At 35.6% G+C, this 14,257-nt stretch overlaps 1 protein-coding gene across 1 annotated transcript in view; it reads right to left on the bottom strand.

The window, feature by feature from the left end:
• RNGTT (RNA guanylyltransferase and 5'-phosphatase) overlaps positions 1-14,257 on the bottom strand; it is a 189,062-nt gene that overhangs the window by 50,012 nt on the left and 124,793 nt on the right. Inside the window, exon 13 of the mRNA XM_052781537.1 lies at positions 12,547-12,647. Coding sequence (XP_052637497.1) covers positions 12,547-12,647 — 101 coding nt within the window. The remainder of the gene's footprint in view (positions 1-12,546; positions 12,648-14,257) is intronic.

The raw sequence follows: 14,257 nt of genomic DNA, 5'->3' as shown, positions 1-14,257 counted from the left end.
TTTTACTGTCAGAAAAAAATCTTCTATGCACTTTATGTCTTGAAAGAAATTCATACAAATTCAAGTTTAGTGAATCAAAGGAATAATTTAGGTTGAGCAATAATAGAGATATATCTTCCACATTAAACAAGAGTACATAACTAGATTGCACTGTTTAAATATTCACTTGGTAAAAAACTGCAGCAGAGAAGCGACTCTGCAAAGTCTACATCTATAGTATCTTTATGTTCTGGATTTCTGGATTGTTTAAAAAACATCTTTCTGTATGCAACTTTCATTTAAAAAGAATCATCAGTTTCATAACACAGCTTTCAGCAACAAACACAAACATTTGGACCAAATGCTATATAAAATCCTTTGGGAAATGAATGATCCTCAGTCTATACAACAGAAAGCAACAGAACAGACAATGCTGTATAATTTCAATATCAGTTCTTTTCTGCGCTAGTTAGGGTTCATCCCTCTTGCTCAGGCTTGTCTAGTAAACTTGTCAACAATGTCAGTTTTTAAGTAATTGGTACAGGCTATGCCATGCTTTAAATGCGTGTGACCAATTTATTTTTACTCAAATGAAAGTGTTTTACAAGTGTAAAACACTGGACACTCCTCTTGCCACAGACTGGATATAGGTGTGCCTTTTGCTGACACAGGCTCTATCAAACCACAAAAATTTGCCAACCAAATAACATCAAAGAATCTTAATTTTATCTCTGAAAAAGGCAGGATATCATCTTCAGAAGACACTTGGAAAATTCCTCCATAGTGCATGTCTCTGAATATTACAAATAAACAATTAGCATATAATACATGTAAAAAAATTTAAGTTGTGTAATAGCTTCCTCTTATATTTAATATAAAAGAGAAACTAAGGTAAACAACAGAGAGATTATCACTGTTTGTGTGGAAACCATTCGTCATATCCTATTATAAGGCTGAGTAAAAGAGGAAAATGACCAGTTTTGATTATCTAGTTTTAGTAAGATAATTCAAATAACTGAAGCTTAATACTTCTGCTGTTAAAATAAGCTGCATTTATGACCTATCTCACTTGGAAGAAAGCATTTGCATGCCATAGCATTGGCTCTTCTAAAACCAAAACATTATTCTATTTTATCATGATAAGCAATTAATCTTTCAAAACACAATTTCCTTAACACAGAAGCAATGCGTGAAGATTTTTATCGAAGTGAGTATTGTGCAGAAACTAAGCACAAACATCTTGCTCAGTGAGGCCTGAGGGTCATTTCTGCTTCTCTTCTTGAAGGAGAGCAGAACGAACAACAGAGAATCCTGAATCAGAACTGTGTACAGATCATTATCACCACAAATGAAGAAGTCAGAAATGTTATTAATACATTAGTTGAGAAGGGTTAACGATGCTCATAGCAAACTTTCCCTTCTGAAGGGGAGAGAATAGTTCAGAGCCTTCATTAGGAGATATTCAGTTCACTTTTGACTCCATCTATCCTGCTCTACTCCCCAAATCCAGTGATCTCCTACCATTGAATATCCACTTTCAAGCAGAATTTTGTACTCCTGAGTAAAAAGATTAAAAACCTGAGCACTTGAGATTTGATGCTTTAACATTCACCAAGAGTGAAGTGCTTTTATAAACATCTGTGAGAGATGATGGTTTTGATATGCAGACTTGAGGGAGAAAAAAATAAAATAATTAAGTTCACTATCCTGTTTCCTCGTTCCAATCTTCTATATCTTGTAATTAGAGATATACACATTATATTTCATTTATAATCCACTGATAAGTATTTGCTCACAGTGCAATCTTCTAATACTTTGTGAAAAAAGGCTTTAAGTATGAAAATAGCCGAAGATTATAGCTTTGAAAATATTTCGTTGTTATAAGGGGGAAAAATGCCATCTGCTGGGTATAGCTGAGGACTGTCCTTTTCTTACTAACACACCATGCTGCCCTGAGTTTTCTCTTCAGTTCAGAATTCATTCTTTCCATCTCGAAAACTGATATAGATATATGCATTGCTTTGGGGGAGTATGTAATAGTGACCTCATTAAAACTGTGTAACATAAAATTTCTTACCATCATATCTCTCAGTGATCGGGAAGTCTGACAATAGATAGGATGACTAGCTTACAAATAATGATGCTTTTAGTCTTTCAGGAACATCAGAATTGTCCCTAAACCCCCTAATACTTCACATGCTTTTGTATCTCCACTTATATAAATTTTGCAGTTAGGTAATTAAAAAATTATTCAGCCTATACATACAAAGCAGAGGAACACGCCGGCATTTGTTTCTCTGTTAGACATATACAACTTTTCTACCATTCATGAGCCAGTGATGGAACACTGGTTGGTGGAGTACAGATGCAGAACCAGTTAGTTACCTAGCTTAAACCATGAAACCAAGGCATTGAAAACCATATTGCTTAAGCAGGAAAAATAACAAAAAGAAGAAGATGAGAATGTCCAGTTAAGAAATATACTTATCTTAAGAAAAGAGCTAAAAATTGGAAATAGCAAAGTCTGATTTAATAAAATGGATAATCTTTAAAATTGAGAACTATGACAAAAGGACGACAGGGTTCCCACATGTAAACATGAGGAGGAAAAGAGGAGAGTTGTTTTGATTCATAACAGCCAAGGGAATTCTTTTACATTTTTGTTTGTGTTTTTAATTTTACAACACAAAGCATATGTGTGTATACACACACACATATGCCTATAGGTATGTATATTTATAAATAAAAAAAATCTGATTCATTTCATATGAAGCTGAAGCAGCTCACAACCTTGGAAATCTGGGTTTCAAAGTTAAAATAAAGGCTTCTCTCTCACATATACAATGATGCTAAAAATGAAGTAGGTCCTGTGAATGAACATATCTTCCATGTGTTTAAGATAAAAGCCTTGAAATTGATTTCAGAACAGAATTCAGTACAAAACCATGTTTGTAGTTCACACTCACTGTCATAAGACTGTTTTGTAAAAAGCAAGCAAGCATAAAAAGTGTGTGAAAATAAGGAATTTTGGCCTTTTTAAGATCCTCTAGTAGGATGACATGCTTACATCTGCTGTCAGATGGAACCAAATCTCTACTGAACACTATTAAAGGCTTTTTACAAAGCACTAGATATTCCCTGTCAAAGCGCAGTATGCGCACAAGCTCCATACCCAGTAGTTACTGTGCTTTTCCCTACTGCTTTAGGTAAGTAACAACATTGATTCTTCATTACCATTGACTCATCAGGCCTCGATTATGCAAACTGGTCTCCCACAGACAGATACATGCACCTATAGCCTCACTGATTTTAATGTGTTTCTACAATAGGGTAAGCATCTTTTCCAAGAAAAAAAACTACAAGCTGGATGTTAGCCAAAAAGATGGTAAGTGTGAATTACCAAGCCTGTGGCAGATCCTAAGTCATTAAAGTAACAGATATTAAAAATCCAATTTATTTCCTCAGAATGCAAATGTCCCTTAAAATGCTAATTTTTAAAAACTCATCGGGTTTTTTTAATCAATCATCACAACTTGAATCCCTACAAAACCAGACATATGGGATAATTATTCTAAAAAATAATTATGTAAGTCTCTTTTCTAATGTCTCTGAGGTTGTAAGATAAGCGCATGTAGCAAGAGTTTCTCTTCACTATCGAACAGGGAAGGTGAAACTGCTGATAATCTCCCAGTGTTTTAGAAGCCCACAGTTGCATGCATACTGTATTGATAACACTGTCATGGCAGAAATGCAAACAACCTGCATCAGGTTCATTAATTTTGTTGACATGTTTTGCTGATTCTGAAGTACTTGTGAATTCAGGAAGACACAAAAAGCTGGGCTTCTAACTCCTAAACCAATTTCAAAACATTCTGATGGTATCAAAGCAAACTGAATGGTACTCTTGGAGTTATGACTGTCATGAAATTTTTTTATCTTTAATTTATTCATTATTTAGTACTTATATCTGTTCTTTTATGATTTGTGAGTTTGGTATTATCAGAAAATTAAATAATAAAATGTTCAGAGTAAGACCAGTGAAGAGTACAAAACGTACAATATCTCTGGCTGTCCAGCCTGTTTGTTCTACTTTACCACGGTGATAATTTTTTTCCCCTTTTAGTTTGCTTTCTTCTTCTTTGAAATACCCCACAGCATGCAAAGTCGTCATCTGATCTGAGGTTTTTTTTCTTAAATACATGTTTCTTTAATTCCAAACACCATGGAAAAATAGTTAGTTTTCAGATCTGTAATAATTCTATACTAATGCTCTTTTCCAAACATGGTTTTAAATGTACCAGTCTGTAAACTCAAGAAATCAGAGAATAAAATCTCATTAAGCAACAAATTAAAAAAACCCAACAACTGAATAATAATTCATACTGTAGGCAATTAATAGAGGAAAAAATATTCTGGGTTTACGGCATACTCACAAAATCTAGAAAATACTCCTTGTCTGAAGGAGACCAAAGAGTTACTACATGCAAAAATGTAGTAGGATGTTCAAGAATATTCTCTAATAACTCCTATACTTTAAACATATTGGCATAAAAGAAAAATACGTTCACAACTGAGTTTCAGTAAGTCTGAGAGCAGCATATCTGTTGTTCAAGCTATAGCAAAAGGAAGATGGACATTTCCCCTACTTAAATTAGAGAGTTTTTAAATTCTGTATCTGGCAAACCTTTACAGCATATAACAAAGAACAATGTCAAAATCCTCTTCATAAAAAATGCATGTTATTTTACTTTGCAACTCAAAAATCTTCTCTAAAAGGACAATACCACAATTTGTAAATTAAATATAGGTACAGTAAGTATTCTGAAAAATCTCTATTTACAGTAAAGAAAGCATGAAGAAAGAAAAACAAATGTTTTAAAATATTTAGTAGTTAGATGTCTAACAGTTCCATATTATTTGCAAACTATTTAACATCTGATCTGCAGATAATCTTAAAATAACTCTGACTGGAAAGGACCTTTGCCTGTCATCTGCCTCATGCTCAAGACAGGGTCAGCTTCCAAGTTATATCAGGTTGCTCACAGCCATACCCAGTTAACTTCTGAATACCTCCAAAGATGGAGACTCCACAACTTGCCAGCCTACTCCAGTGTTTGACCTTTCTCACACTATTTCTCCTCCTGTCCTTTTACAATTTGTGTCCTTTGCTTTTCATTCTTTCAACATGCATCTCTGAGCAGCCTGGCTCCATCTTCTCTACAACCTGCCGTTAGGGAGTAGTAAACAGCAATAAAGTATTATGTAGCCTTCTCTTCTTTGGACAGAGGAAACTCAGTTCTCTCAGCCTCTCCTTGTATGTCGTGTTCTCCAGTCCCCTCACGGTCTTGGTGGCCCTCCACTGGACTTGCTCCAGTGCATCAAGGTCTTTCTCATACTGGGGAGCCCAAAACTAGACACGGTACTCCAGATGCAGTCTCACAAATGTTGAATAGAGGCAAAGAACCATCTGCTCCACCTGCAGCCCAGCTATCAGCTGGCTGTCTTTGCTTGCTAACTGTTGCCCCAATATCAAAGTTTTGCCCTCCAGTACCCCGATAAGTAGTCCCTTATTTCCTCACCTGCTGGTAGTAATCTGTTTCCCTGCACTCTGCCATGAGGTTCAGGGACCGCAGAGGCCTGAGAGCAGACCGTGCCAGTCAAGACCAAAGCAAAGGCAGCAGTGTGTCCCCTCAGCCCTTCCTGTATCTCGTCACTATGTCTAGTGCTGCATCAGCAGCACACTATTTTCCTCTGTCTTCCTTTCATTACCAAGATACCTATAGAAGTCCTTGACTTACCTTCACCTCCAGCTGAGTTTTGGCTTTCTTAATTCCTTCCCTCTACACCCAAACACTGTTTTTATGTTCTCCATAGAGGCTTGTCACTGTTTACACCTTTCATACGCTTCATTGTTTGGGTGAGTTGACTCTGGAATTTCCCATTCAAGCAAGCCAGCTGTCTGCCGTACCTGCTTGCCTTCCTGCACATGGGAAAAGTATGTCCTCATGCATTTTGAAGAGGCCATCCTTGAAGATCAACCAGCTCTCCTGGGCCTCTCGGCGCTTTAGGGGACCTGCCATGGGATACTACCTACCTGTTCCTTGAAAAAGCCAAAGCCAGCCATCCTGAAGCCCAAGATCATTTCTCCACTGCCTGCTCCTGTCACTCCTCTCTCAGATTCTACCACCTTACGGTTGTTTAGCTGGGGATGGCATCAGCCCTCAATTTCCATATTCACTAGTAGCAAGAAATCTCAGCTACATGGCCAAATAGGAATAAAATATCTATCCAAATGTAAAATAGGACAGAGAAGTGCATGGGAGATAAGAAAATTTGAGAGGCATATGGTATTTGGGAGCTTTTCTTGATCTCACTTACAGATAGAAATGGATCCTTAACAGAGTGGATAATCATTATGATAGCTGACACAAGCAACTGGAAAGACGACTTTAAGGTGGCAGCTAGTTCAAGAAAAAGGAACAGGGTCTATAAAACATACAAGGCTACATTTACATTCCGTTTTGCAAGCAGATAGATAATTTTAGGATGATATGAGGCAAAGCTTTTAAAAATGTGCAGAAATGAGTATCTAAAGTAGAATAATTATCTGACAGATGGAGATTGCCCAAGGCTGCCACTTGAACATATAAAAAGATGAGGCTGAGTTCGTTTTTGAAATCCAACATTAGAAATTCCAAGAGCATCCTGAGTATTAGTTGTGGAAGGTACAACATTATGTTCAGTGTACCAGAGTATAAATAGAGGTTCGATTCAAAGCCTTACTTTGAAAATAGTTTTTAAAAACTGAAGTGTAACAAAAATAATTTAAATATCCTCATATAAGCAGTATAGCATAAATACTTACAGCCTAATACCTAGGTAAAATGTCTATCTACTAGTTTCCATCACAATGCCAATGGTGGCAGTTGCACATGCATATTTCTACCGTGGTAGTATTTGTGCTTCCCCTCCCCGTGCCACCATGCTGTTCTTTCGACACATAACATCCTCCCTCTATCAGTTTGTACAACCCTGCCCCGACATTTCTTCAGAACTAGTAAGACCTACTCTGGTAACAACTGAATGCCTGAAGGTAATAGCTAAACAAATTACTGCTTTACTTTCATTTGCAACTCTCACGATTCCATAAAAAGTAAGCAACTTCAAAGCAAGTGCTTCCTTTAACAACAGTACAACCATAAATGCAGTTAATATATTCAAACCTGCACTCCTCCTGCTGTCATCCCAACACTGCATCTTTGCATCTATTTGCAACATCTTGTCCATATTTGTTCCATAATTGCGGTGCAACATCATCTGCGTTCTGCCTCATAACTCCACTGTACTCACCAGTAATACAGCCTCAATCTTGACTGTGATCTTTAGAGGCTAGAGGAATATGGGATTATTATTTTTATCGCCTGGGTACTATTTGTAAAGCTCCCTTCTGTGACGGATGGCACACATAAGAAAAAGTTTGTGCTCTTTGACAACGGGCATTCTGCAAACAGGTGAGAAGGCAAAGAGCTCACAGGCCAAAATGACAATTTCTGAATCACATAAAAGGGGGAATGGAAAGAGAAGAGGGAGCAACAAAACACGGGCCAAACAAACTACCATGTCACTTCTGCAGATCTTAGCTGATTCAATTAACTTTAATGATTTTTCAGCCAGTTACCAATTTTTTTTTCAAAGCAAAAGAGTGAGGAAGACTAGCTTACAAAAAGAGTAAGCCACCCTGTGGCAGACAACATAGGTATATGAGAACAAATCAAGAACATCACAGTTATTTTGAACCAGCTGCAGCTTTCCTCCCTGCCCCACTCCCCACCCCCCCAGAAGCTCTTTCTAATTTACAGAACAAAAAGGGCAACATCACATCTAACAAAAGGAAAACAGTCACTTGCCTGTAGTCATGATATCTCTATCTGGTTGTTGATTTGTAATTACCAGTGTATCCAAGATTTTAAGCCCCTGCTGTCAAGATTTGAAGCCCCCGCTGTCCTTGAATGTATTGTACTTTATCTTCCACTTTTTATTACTTGACAATGCCCAAGCTAAACCGAACTTTGCCTAAACACTGTTTGTTTGGGTTTTTTTTCCCCATGTGGTCTACTTAATCATGGATATAATAAAAAAAAAATATAGACTTGCTACTAACAAAGAGCTCATGTCTACTTCAGATCACTAACTTATTTTTAAAGAAACAAGCCTTTATTACTATTTCTCTCTTAGAAGATGAGTAAAATTCTTGATTCTTTCCAACACTTCAAGGTTCTATATAAAATGTATATTATTCTGTGATTTTAAATGGTATCAAATTGACCCAGTAAGATATTCATTCAAAGGCAATAAAACCAAAGCCTTGCTTGTAATTTGATTTTAGCATGTCTGATTCAGATAAAATTAAGGGACTTACACAGGCTAATTAAAAAACTGTAAAAGGAAGCATGGACATTTACAAAATTCTGGTTTTGAAAGCTACCACAAATCTCGCACTACGTAGACATTTTCAGTTGATATTTGTGACATTTAAATAAGGCTTAGAGTTGGTTTGGGGTTTTTATTTTTTTAAGAAATATTCTTAGAGTCAGACATTTTGGAAAAGAGCATCTCTACTGTTTAAAAACAGTCTTCTCTAATATAACTGAGATACTGCACACAGCTATTAAATGTCCTCCACATTCTCTTCTGATAAGGTAATTTAACTCGTAGGTCATTTGGAAATACAGCTGATGTGCTTAAGTCCCTGTTATTTTATTTTCTATGAGTATCATTGTAATTTAGGAAAAATACAAGATACTGTTGTATGATCAAAGGGCTCCACTTCATATTGCTGTTGTGAGACCATTATCTTAGTAAACCTGAAATGATAGAGAAGTTCCAGGAAGTGGGTCTACCTTTTTAAAGCACATGTCATGTGAGGGTTTTGCAGTTCAACTGATGTGATTCACTGGAGATAAACAACAAAGTACTCTCTTGTTTAGCTTATTTAATAAGTTGTTGGTTGTTTTGTTTTTTTTAAATATTGATATGATGAGAAGAGATTGAGAGTGGAATTCTTGCGAACACAACATAAAGAGAGTTAATCTAACCATCATCCTGATGCTTGGACAGGGTGGACTATGACAATACACAGGGGACAATTACCATGGCTCAGCTGATAAGCTGTAACTCACTAAGGTGCAATAATGCAATTTCTTTCAAATATGTGCACTGAACAGGAGTGTCAGGATTAGGTCACTGAGGTTACAGAAACCCTGCCTTTGTTTGGGATGCAATAGTATTTTTTTTTCTTCATGTTTATTCTTTGTTATGCAGTCTAAATCTTTATAGGGAAGTTTATTTGAAAAGTACTTCATAGATCATAAACCCAATGCTTCTTTTTAATTCAATGGCAAAACTGCCTCTGATATCAATAGTGAAATAACTGAACCCTAGATAAAAACAACTGGTCATTCATCCGTAACTGAACTACATCTGGGGTGAAACACAGCAGCTATTTTGCAGTTAACATTGCTATTGCAGACTCATCTATGGATGGAAATGCACAACTAAATACACAGGGGAATTTTAGGTAGATGGAAAATAATCATACTAAAATCTGGCAAACTCCCTAGAGGTAACTCCTTTATTCACACGAAAAATGCACAAGATTGTTTACAATTGTTCAGGATCTCAATTACATACGCTATCCAAAAGACATGTCCAACAGCTGACAGTGCTCTAATCTCATACTACTGAATAAATAATGCTCCTATAAGCTTTTTTTCACTCTTTAAGTGAACAGGGAACTATAAATACAAGGGCTGCATGGCTGGAGTTTTGCGATACAGGTTCAGCCTGTATCACTACTGACTAGGCTGTAAACTGTAACAATATCACACACACTTGTAGCACAGCTTTAGATATATCTGCATTTCAAGATTTAAAGATAAGCCTGTAAATCAGAACAGAGGACTTGGGAAACTACAGACAATCCCCGTTCTCATTGTTTCAAGCTGTCAAATATTTGAGATCAATACTTTGACTTTGGCTCCTCATTTGTCAGTAATATATTTGTCAATAATATTTATGGAAATAGATAGATAGAGATCAATACAAAGCCATACCTTCTATTTATGGAAATATTATTGCTTAACTGTGTCAAAACAACACACAAATTCTGTAACAGTACTTTAACCATATCTATATTACTCTGCTATCAAATGCATGCTAGATTTCTTTTTGGATTACTGAAGAAGAAAACTTTTTTTACCTAAAAGGTTGAAACCAATATCAATCAATGCTTGCCTTTAATCTTGGGGGGGGGGGGGGGGGGGGGGGGAGGTGTCAGGCAGGAAGCCTAACGCTGTCATGTTAGAATTGCCAGTAGCAAGACATTCAGTTTATCAAAACAGAATTTTTAGTTGTATCATTTACAATGATTATGTTGTACAATGTTTAGTTGTACCATTTTACTATGGTAGTGCTCAGAACTCAGGAACTGCCTTTTTACAGTCTAAAATTAAAGATGTTTCTTTTAAAATTCTAGTCAACAACTTAAAAATTGGTATAATTCTGATGTTTCCTCAAATGAGTTCAGATTTTACCATGCGATAAATTGGATACTCAAATTAACAACTAAAGCAGTTAAACCTGGAGTATTTCATTCATTGTGTTTAACTGGGCAGAAGCTACTGTTTCATAGGTCATTACTTAACATAAATACCTCTCTCCCAACAATGGCAAATTATTATTTTCCACCCAGTACTTCATTAACTTTTCTTTTTGCTGGATGAATGCATTTCTGTTACTAATAGCAGTCAACCGTTATGTGAGATGAAGTAAAACGTATCTGGAAGAATTGTATTTTATTTACCACATGTCAGATTTTGAGGATTATTTTTTTCTTGTGCATGTGAGAGGAACATAAACATTAACATATTTAAGTATTACAGTATTTACAGACTAACTCAGATAATTATTTCCACAATATGAGCAATGTATTTGTTTTCACATAGCTGGAATATAGCTGTAAATGTTAGAAAGTGTTTCCAATTCCACAATGGATCAGGCATTCTTTAATAACTTGCTACTAACTGCCCAACATTTTAGAAATTGTTTTTTGCAGGCTCATATTTTATAGCCTTTTCATGTTCTGATCAAATAATCTATGATGTAATATATTAAACCTAGCACAACAGCACTGACAGTTTTGTAGTTGAAATCAGTGATAACTAATCAAGCAAATACTCCTTTTTTAATGTGAAATGAAAAATCTGTTGTGTTTTGCTTCTGAATCACAGGCTACTACTGTATATTTATAAATGCCAGCAGAAGTCATAAGAACACTGTAATAAAAATAACATTCCTATCAAATAATGGGTAATTTGTAAATTTTTTTTTACAGAAATCTTTTATATTACACTGTTCTGTGATTTACATAAAAGCCAAACAAACCTGAAATGTTTGTAATGAGCTGATTATCTGAAGTCAAAATATTCCTGTATATTCTCTGAAATAGCTATGTTATTACTGAGGACTTAATATTGCATTTTCAAACACAAAAATCTGAATAGATAATTCTGACATCATTAAATGCTCAGAAGTTAGCAGTTGAGTACATTTTGCAGAATAAACCCCATATCTTTAAGTTACTCTTTATTCACCAAATATATTCATTAACATGACATGCAAATGTAGATGGACCATTATTAGCTCTCTGGAATACGTAAGCAATATATTAATTAATTGTTTAATCGTATTGAGTTGCCTGTGGCACCAAGAAAAAGAAAAGCTAAACGTCAGTATTTCAAACTGTCAGGTGAAATAAGTCCCAGATGTTAAAACATTAAGCAACCTGAAAATCAATTAAATTTGTTTTAAACAAAATCTTTTCCAAGGCAAGCTTTAATCTAGTGACTCAATCTTCCCCTTCCACTCCTTGGCACAACTGAACATGCAAATTGCCCCTCTTTAATATGTGCAATGACTGAACTAGGCAAATAGTCTGTAGAACTGATGTACTGTAAAGATTTACATGTCTTCTGCCATTAGAACTCACTATTTTTGATTAAGATTTTAATGGTTTTAAAGACAATACCAAAGAATACCTGTGGAGTAAAAATGTTAAGTTTTGTTTTTCTCTAAGAAAACAAGGGCTGTTTGTCATTGTGCAGAATTCTAAAACAGAAGAAAGCTTAGGTTGTTATTATGTTGCATAAAACCAATGGAAAATAGTTATTTTATGTAAGAACTTAAGCTAATACAGCCTGCCTATTTTCTAAAAAAAATAAGGGGTAGTGCCAAATCCAAACAGGACTTTTAAATTTTTTTAAGAAATTTTATGAAACTGAATTTAAGAATGAGTAGATTTACATTATAAGCATCTGCCATTGTCTTCAGTACAATCAGTACAACTGATTACAACAGTTGCCTGTATTGCCAGTATTTTCAATGACCAAATTCTACAGAATATAGAAAGCCTGAGCCCCAGGAAGCGTCAAGAAATATCAGAGGAGAGATTAACTGCTACGGGACATTCACATGAGTGTTATACATTAAAAAAGGGAAGAGATTACATACCCCTCTCCACCAATTCTTGTTATCTTTAGACGAAAATCAACAGAGTTCAGGCTGGGTGGCTTCCATTTCAAAATATCATCACATCGACCAGGCTTGTATTTCTGAAGAAAATTAAAAAGCAATTTAATTATGCTTATTGGTTTTCACTGGTTTTAAAAGTAACAATTCAGCATTTCAGACTATATTAGCTGTCTCTAATGAATTACAATACTTAGTGACTGAAACAATGAATTCCATTACCACCAAGGTAGTTGTGCTTCACTACCTTATTTGCTTCTCCCTTTTAAAACTGCTTAGCACTGTAGCCAAGCCACTGCATATAATAAAAAGCTGAGAATGGAAATAAAAATTAGCATACTTCATTATCTCTCACTGGCTAATGGAAAATTTCATGAAAGAAAATAAGACAGCACAGTAACAAATGAAAACACTGATAGGACATACATAAAAGATACATCTAAGATCATCTCAACATTTTTGAACAATTTTATGAACGATATTTTTGTTATCCATGCTGTTGGCTGACACAACATGAAAAAGCCAGCAGTCACCATACTGCCAGCTATCAGAAAGGCCCATCAGAAACATGTTCTTTCGTACCAAAGGAATTTGAGTTATGTAAAGATTAAAGAACATCATGACATACAGGAACATAAATAAGGGAACATCTGTTGCCTAAGAGAAAGGGTACACACTTGAACCAAAAGTTGCAAGGAGCAATTTTCTCTTAAATTAGAGCTTTGGTTTCTCATGGTCTCTTCTATCATCTGCTTTGGTTTACTAAGCTGCCATTTTGTTCATCCTCAGCTAATAGTAAGAGCCAACCTGCTAACCCTTTCCTTACTAGAATATTTTTAATGGCAATGGAGAAAATCAGAATTAACACGAATAGGGCAAAAGTAAAAGAATCCTTTGGAGATGCACAGAATGAGCAATTTTAGTTGTTAGATACTTATTAATCCACAATGAGAAAATTTATGCAATTTTACCTAAAAAAGCCCCAAGAACGTCCAGTGTCTTTTGGTAACACAGCAATCACTAGCATCACATTGCACCCATGTTGTGTTAAATATTTGCAAAATGCAAAATTTACTCAGGATAAACCTAACAGTTCTAGATCTAAAGTGACAAAAGCAGATGAAGAATTTTCTGTTTTCCAATGTAAGAATGTGAAGTTATTCTTTCCAAAATAAATGCAGCATATCTTGCTTATCATTTCTTGATGAAAAGATGGTGTGTGCCTTTTGCTAGATAGTAAGTAAAGGCAAGCTCACATAACGGAAACCCAAATTAGCTCCAAACATTTTTAGCCATAGTTCTGCTACACATGACAAAAATAATCTACTAAAAGCTTCTTCTGGAATTTGAAAGTGGCTAGCTAGAGTGCATCTTCTCTTATTTTTTGATCACGGCCCTTAGAGCATTTGAGAGGGACAGCTTCAGGCATTCTGTTCTGGTTCCTGTTCAGGGCATTATAAACCCATTCCAAATATCAGTATTAGAGTGACCTGCCCAGCTTACTATTCTAATCATGCACAGCTCTGCACTGAATTTCTCCACAATCTTCTCCTCAACATCAGAATAAAATGTAAATGATTTATCCTTGTCCTTAGGGCAACATACAGGAGCTGCTTCTGACACCTCTTATCTACACCTGCTTCCTTTCCACATCTTTCATTTTATTCCTTCCCAGCTATCTTCTAGTTGAAAA

This window comes from Harpia harpyja, chromosome 3 (assembly GCF_026419915.1).
Source record: "Harpia harpyja isolate bHarHar1 chromosome 3, bHarHar1 primary haplotype, whole genome shotgun sequence".
Taxonomy (NCBI): domain Eukaryota; kingdom Metazoa; phylum Chordata; class Aves; order Accipitriformes; family Accipitridae; genus Harpia; species Harpia harpyja.
The sequence above is the reverse complement of the archived record's forward strand: the minus strand, read 5'-3'. Positions and strand labels throughout refer to the sequence as shown.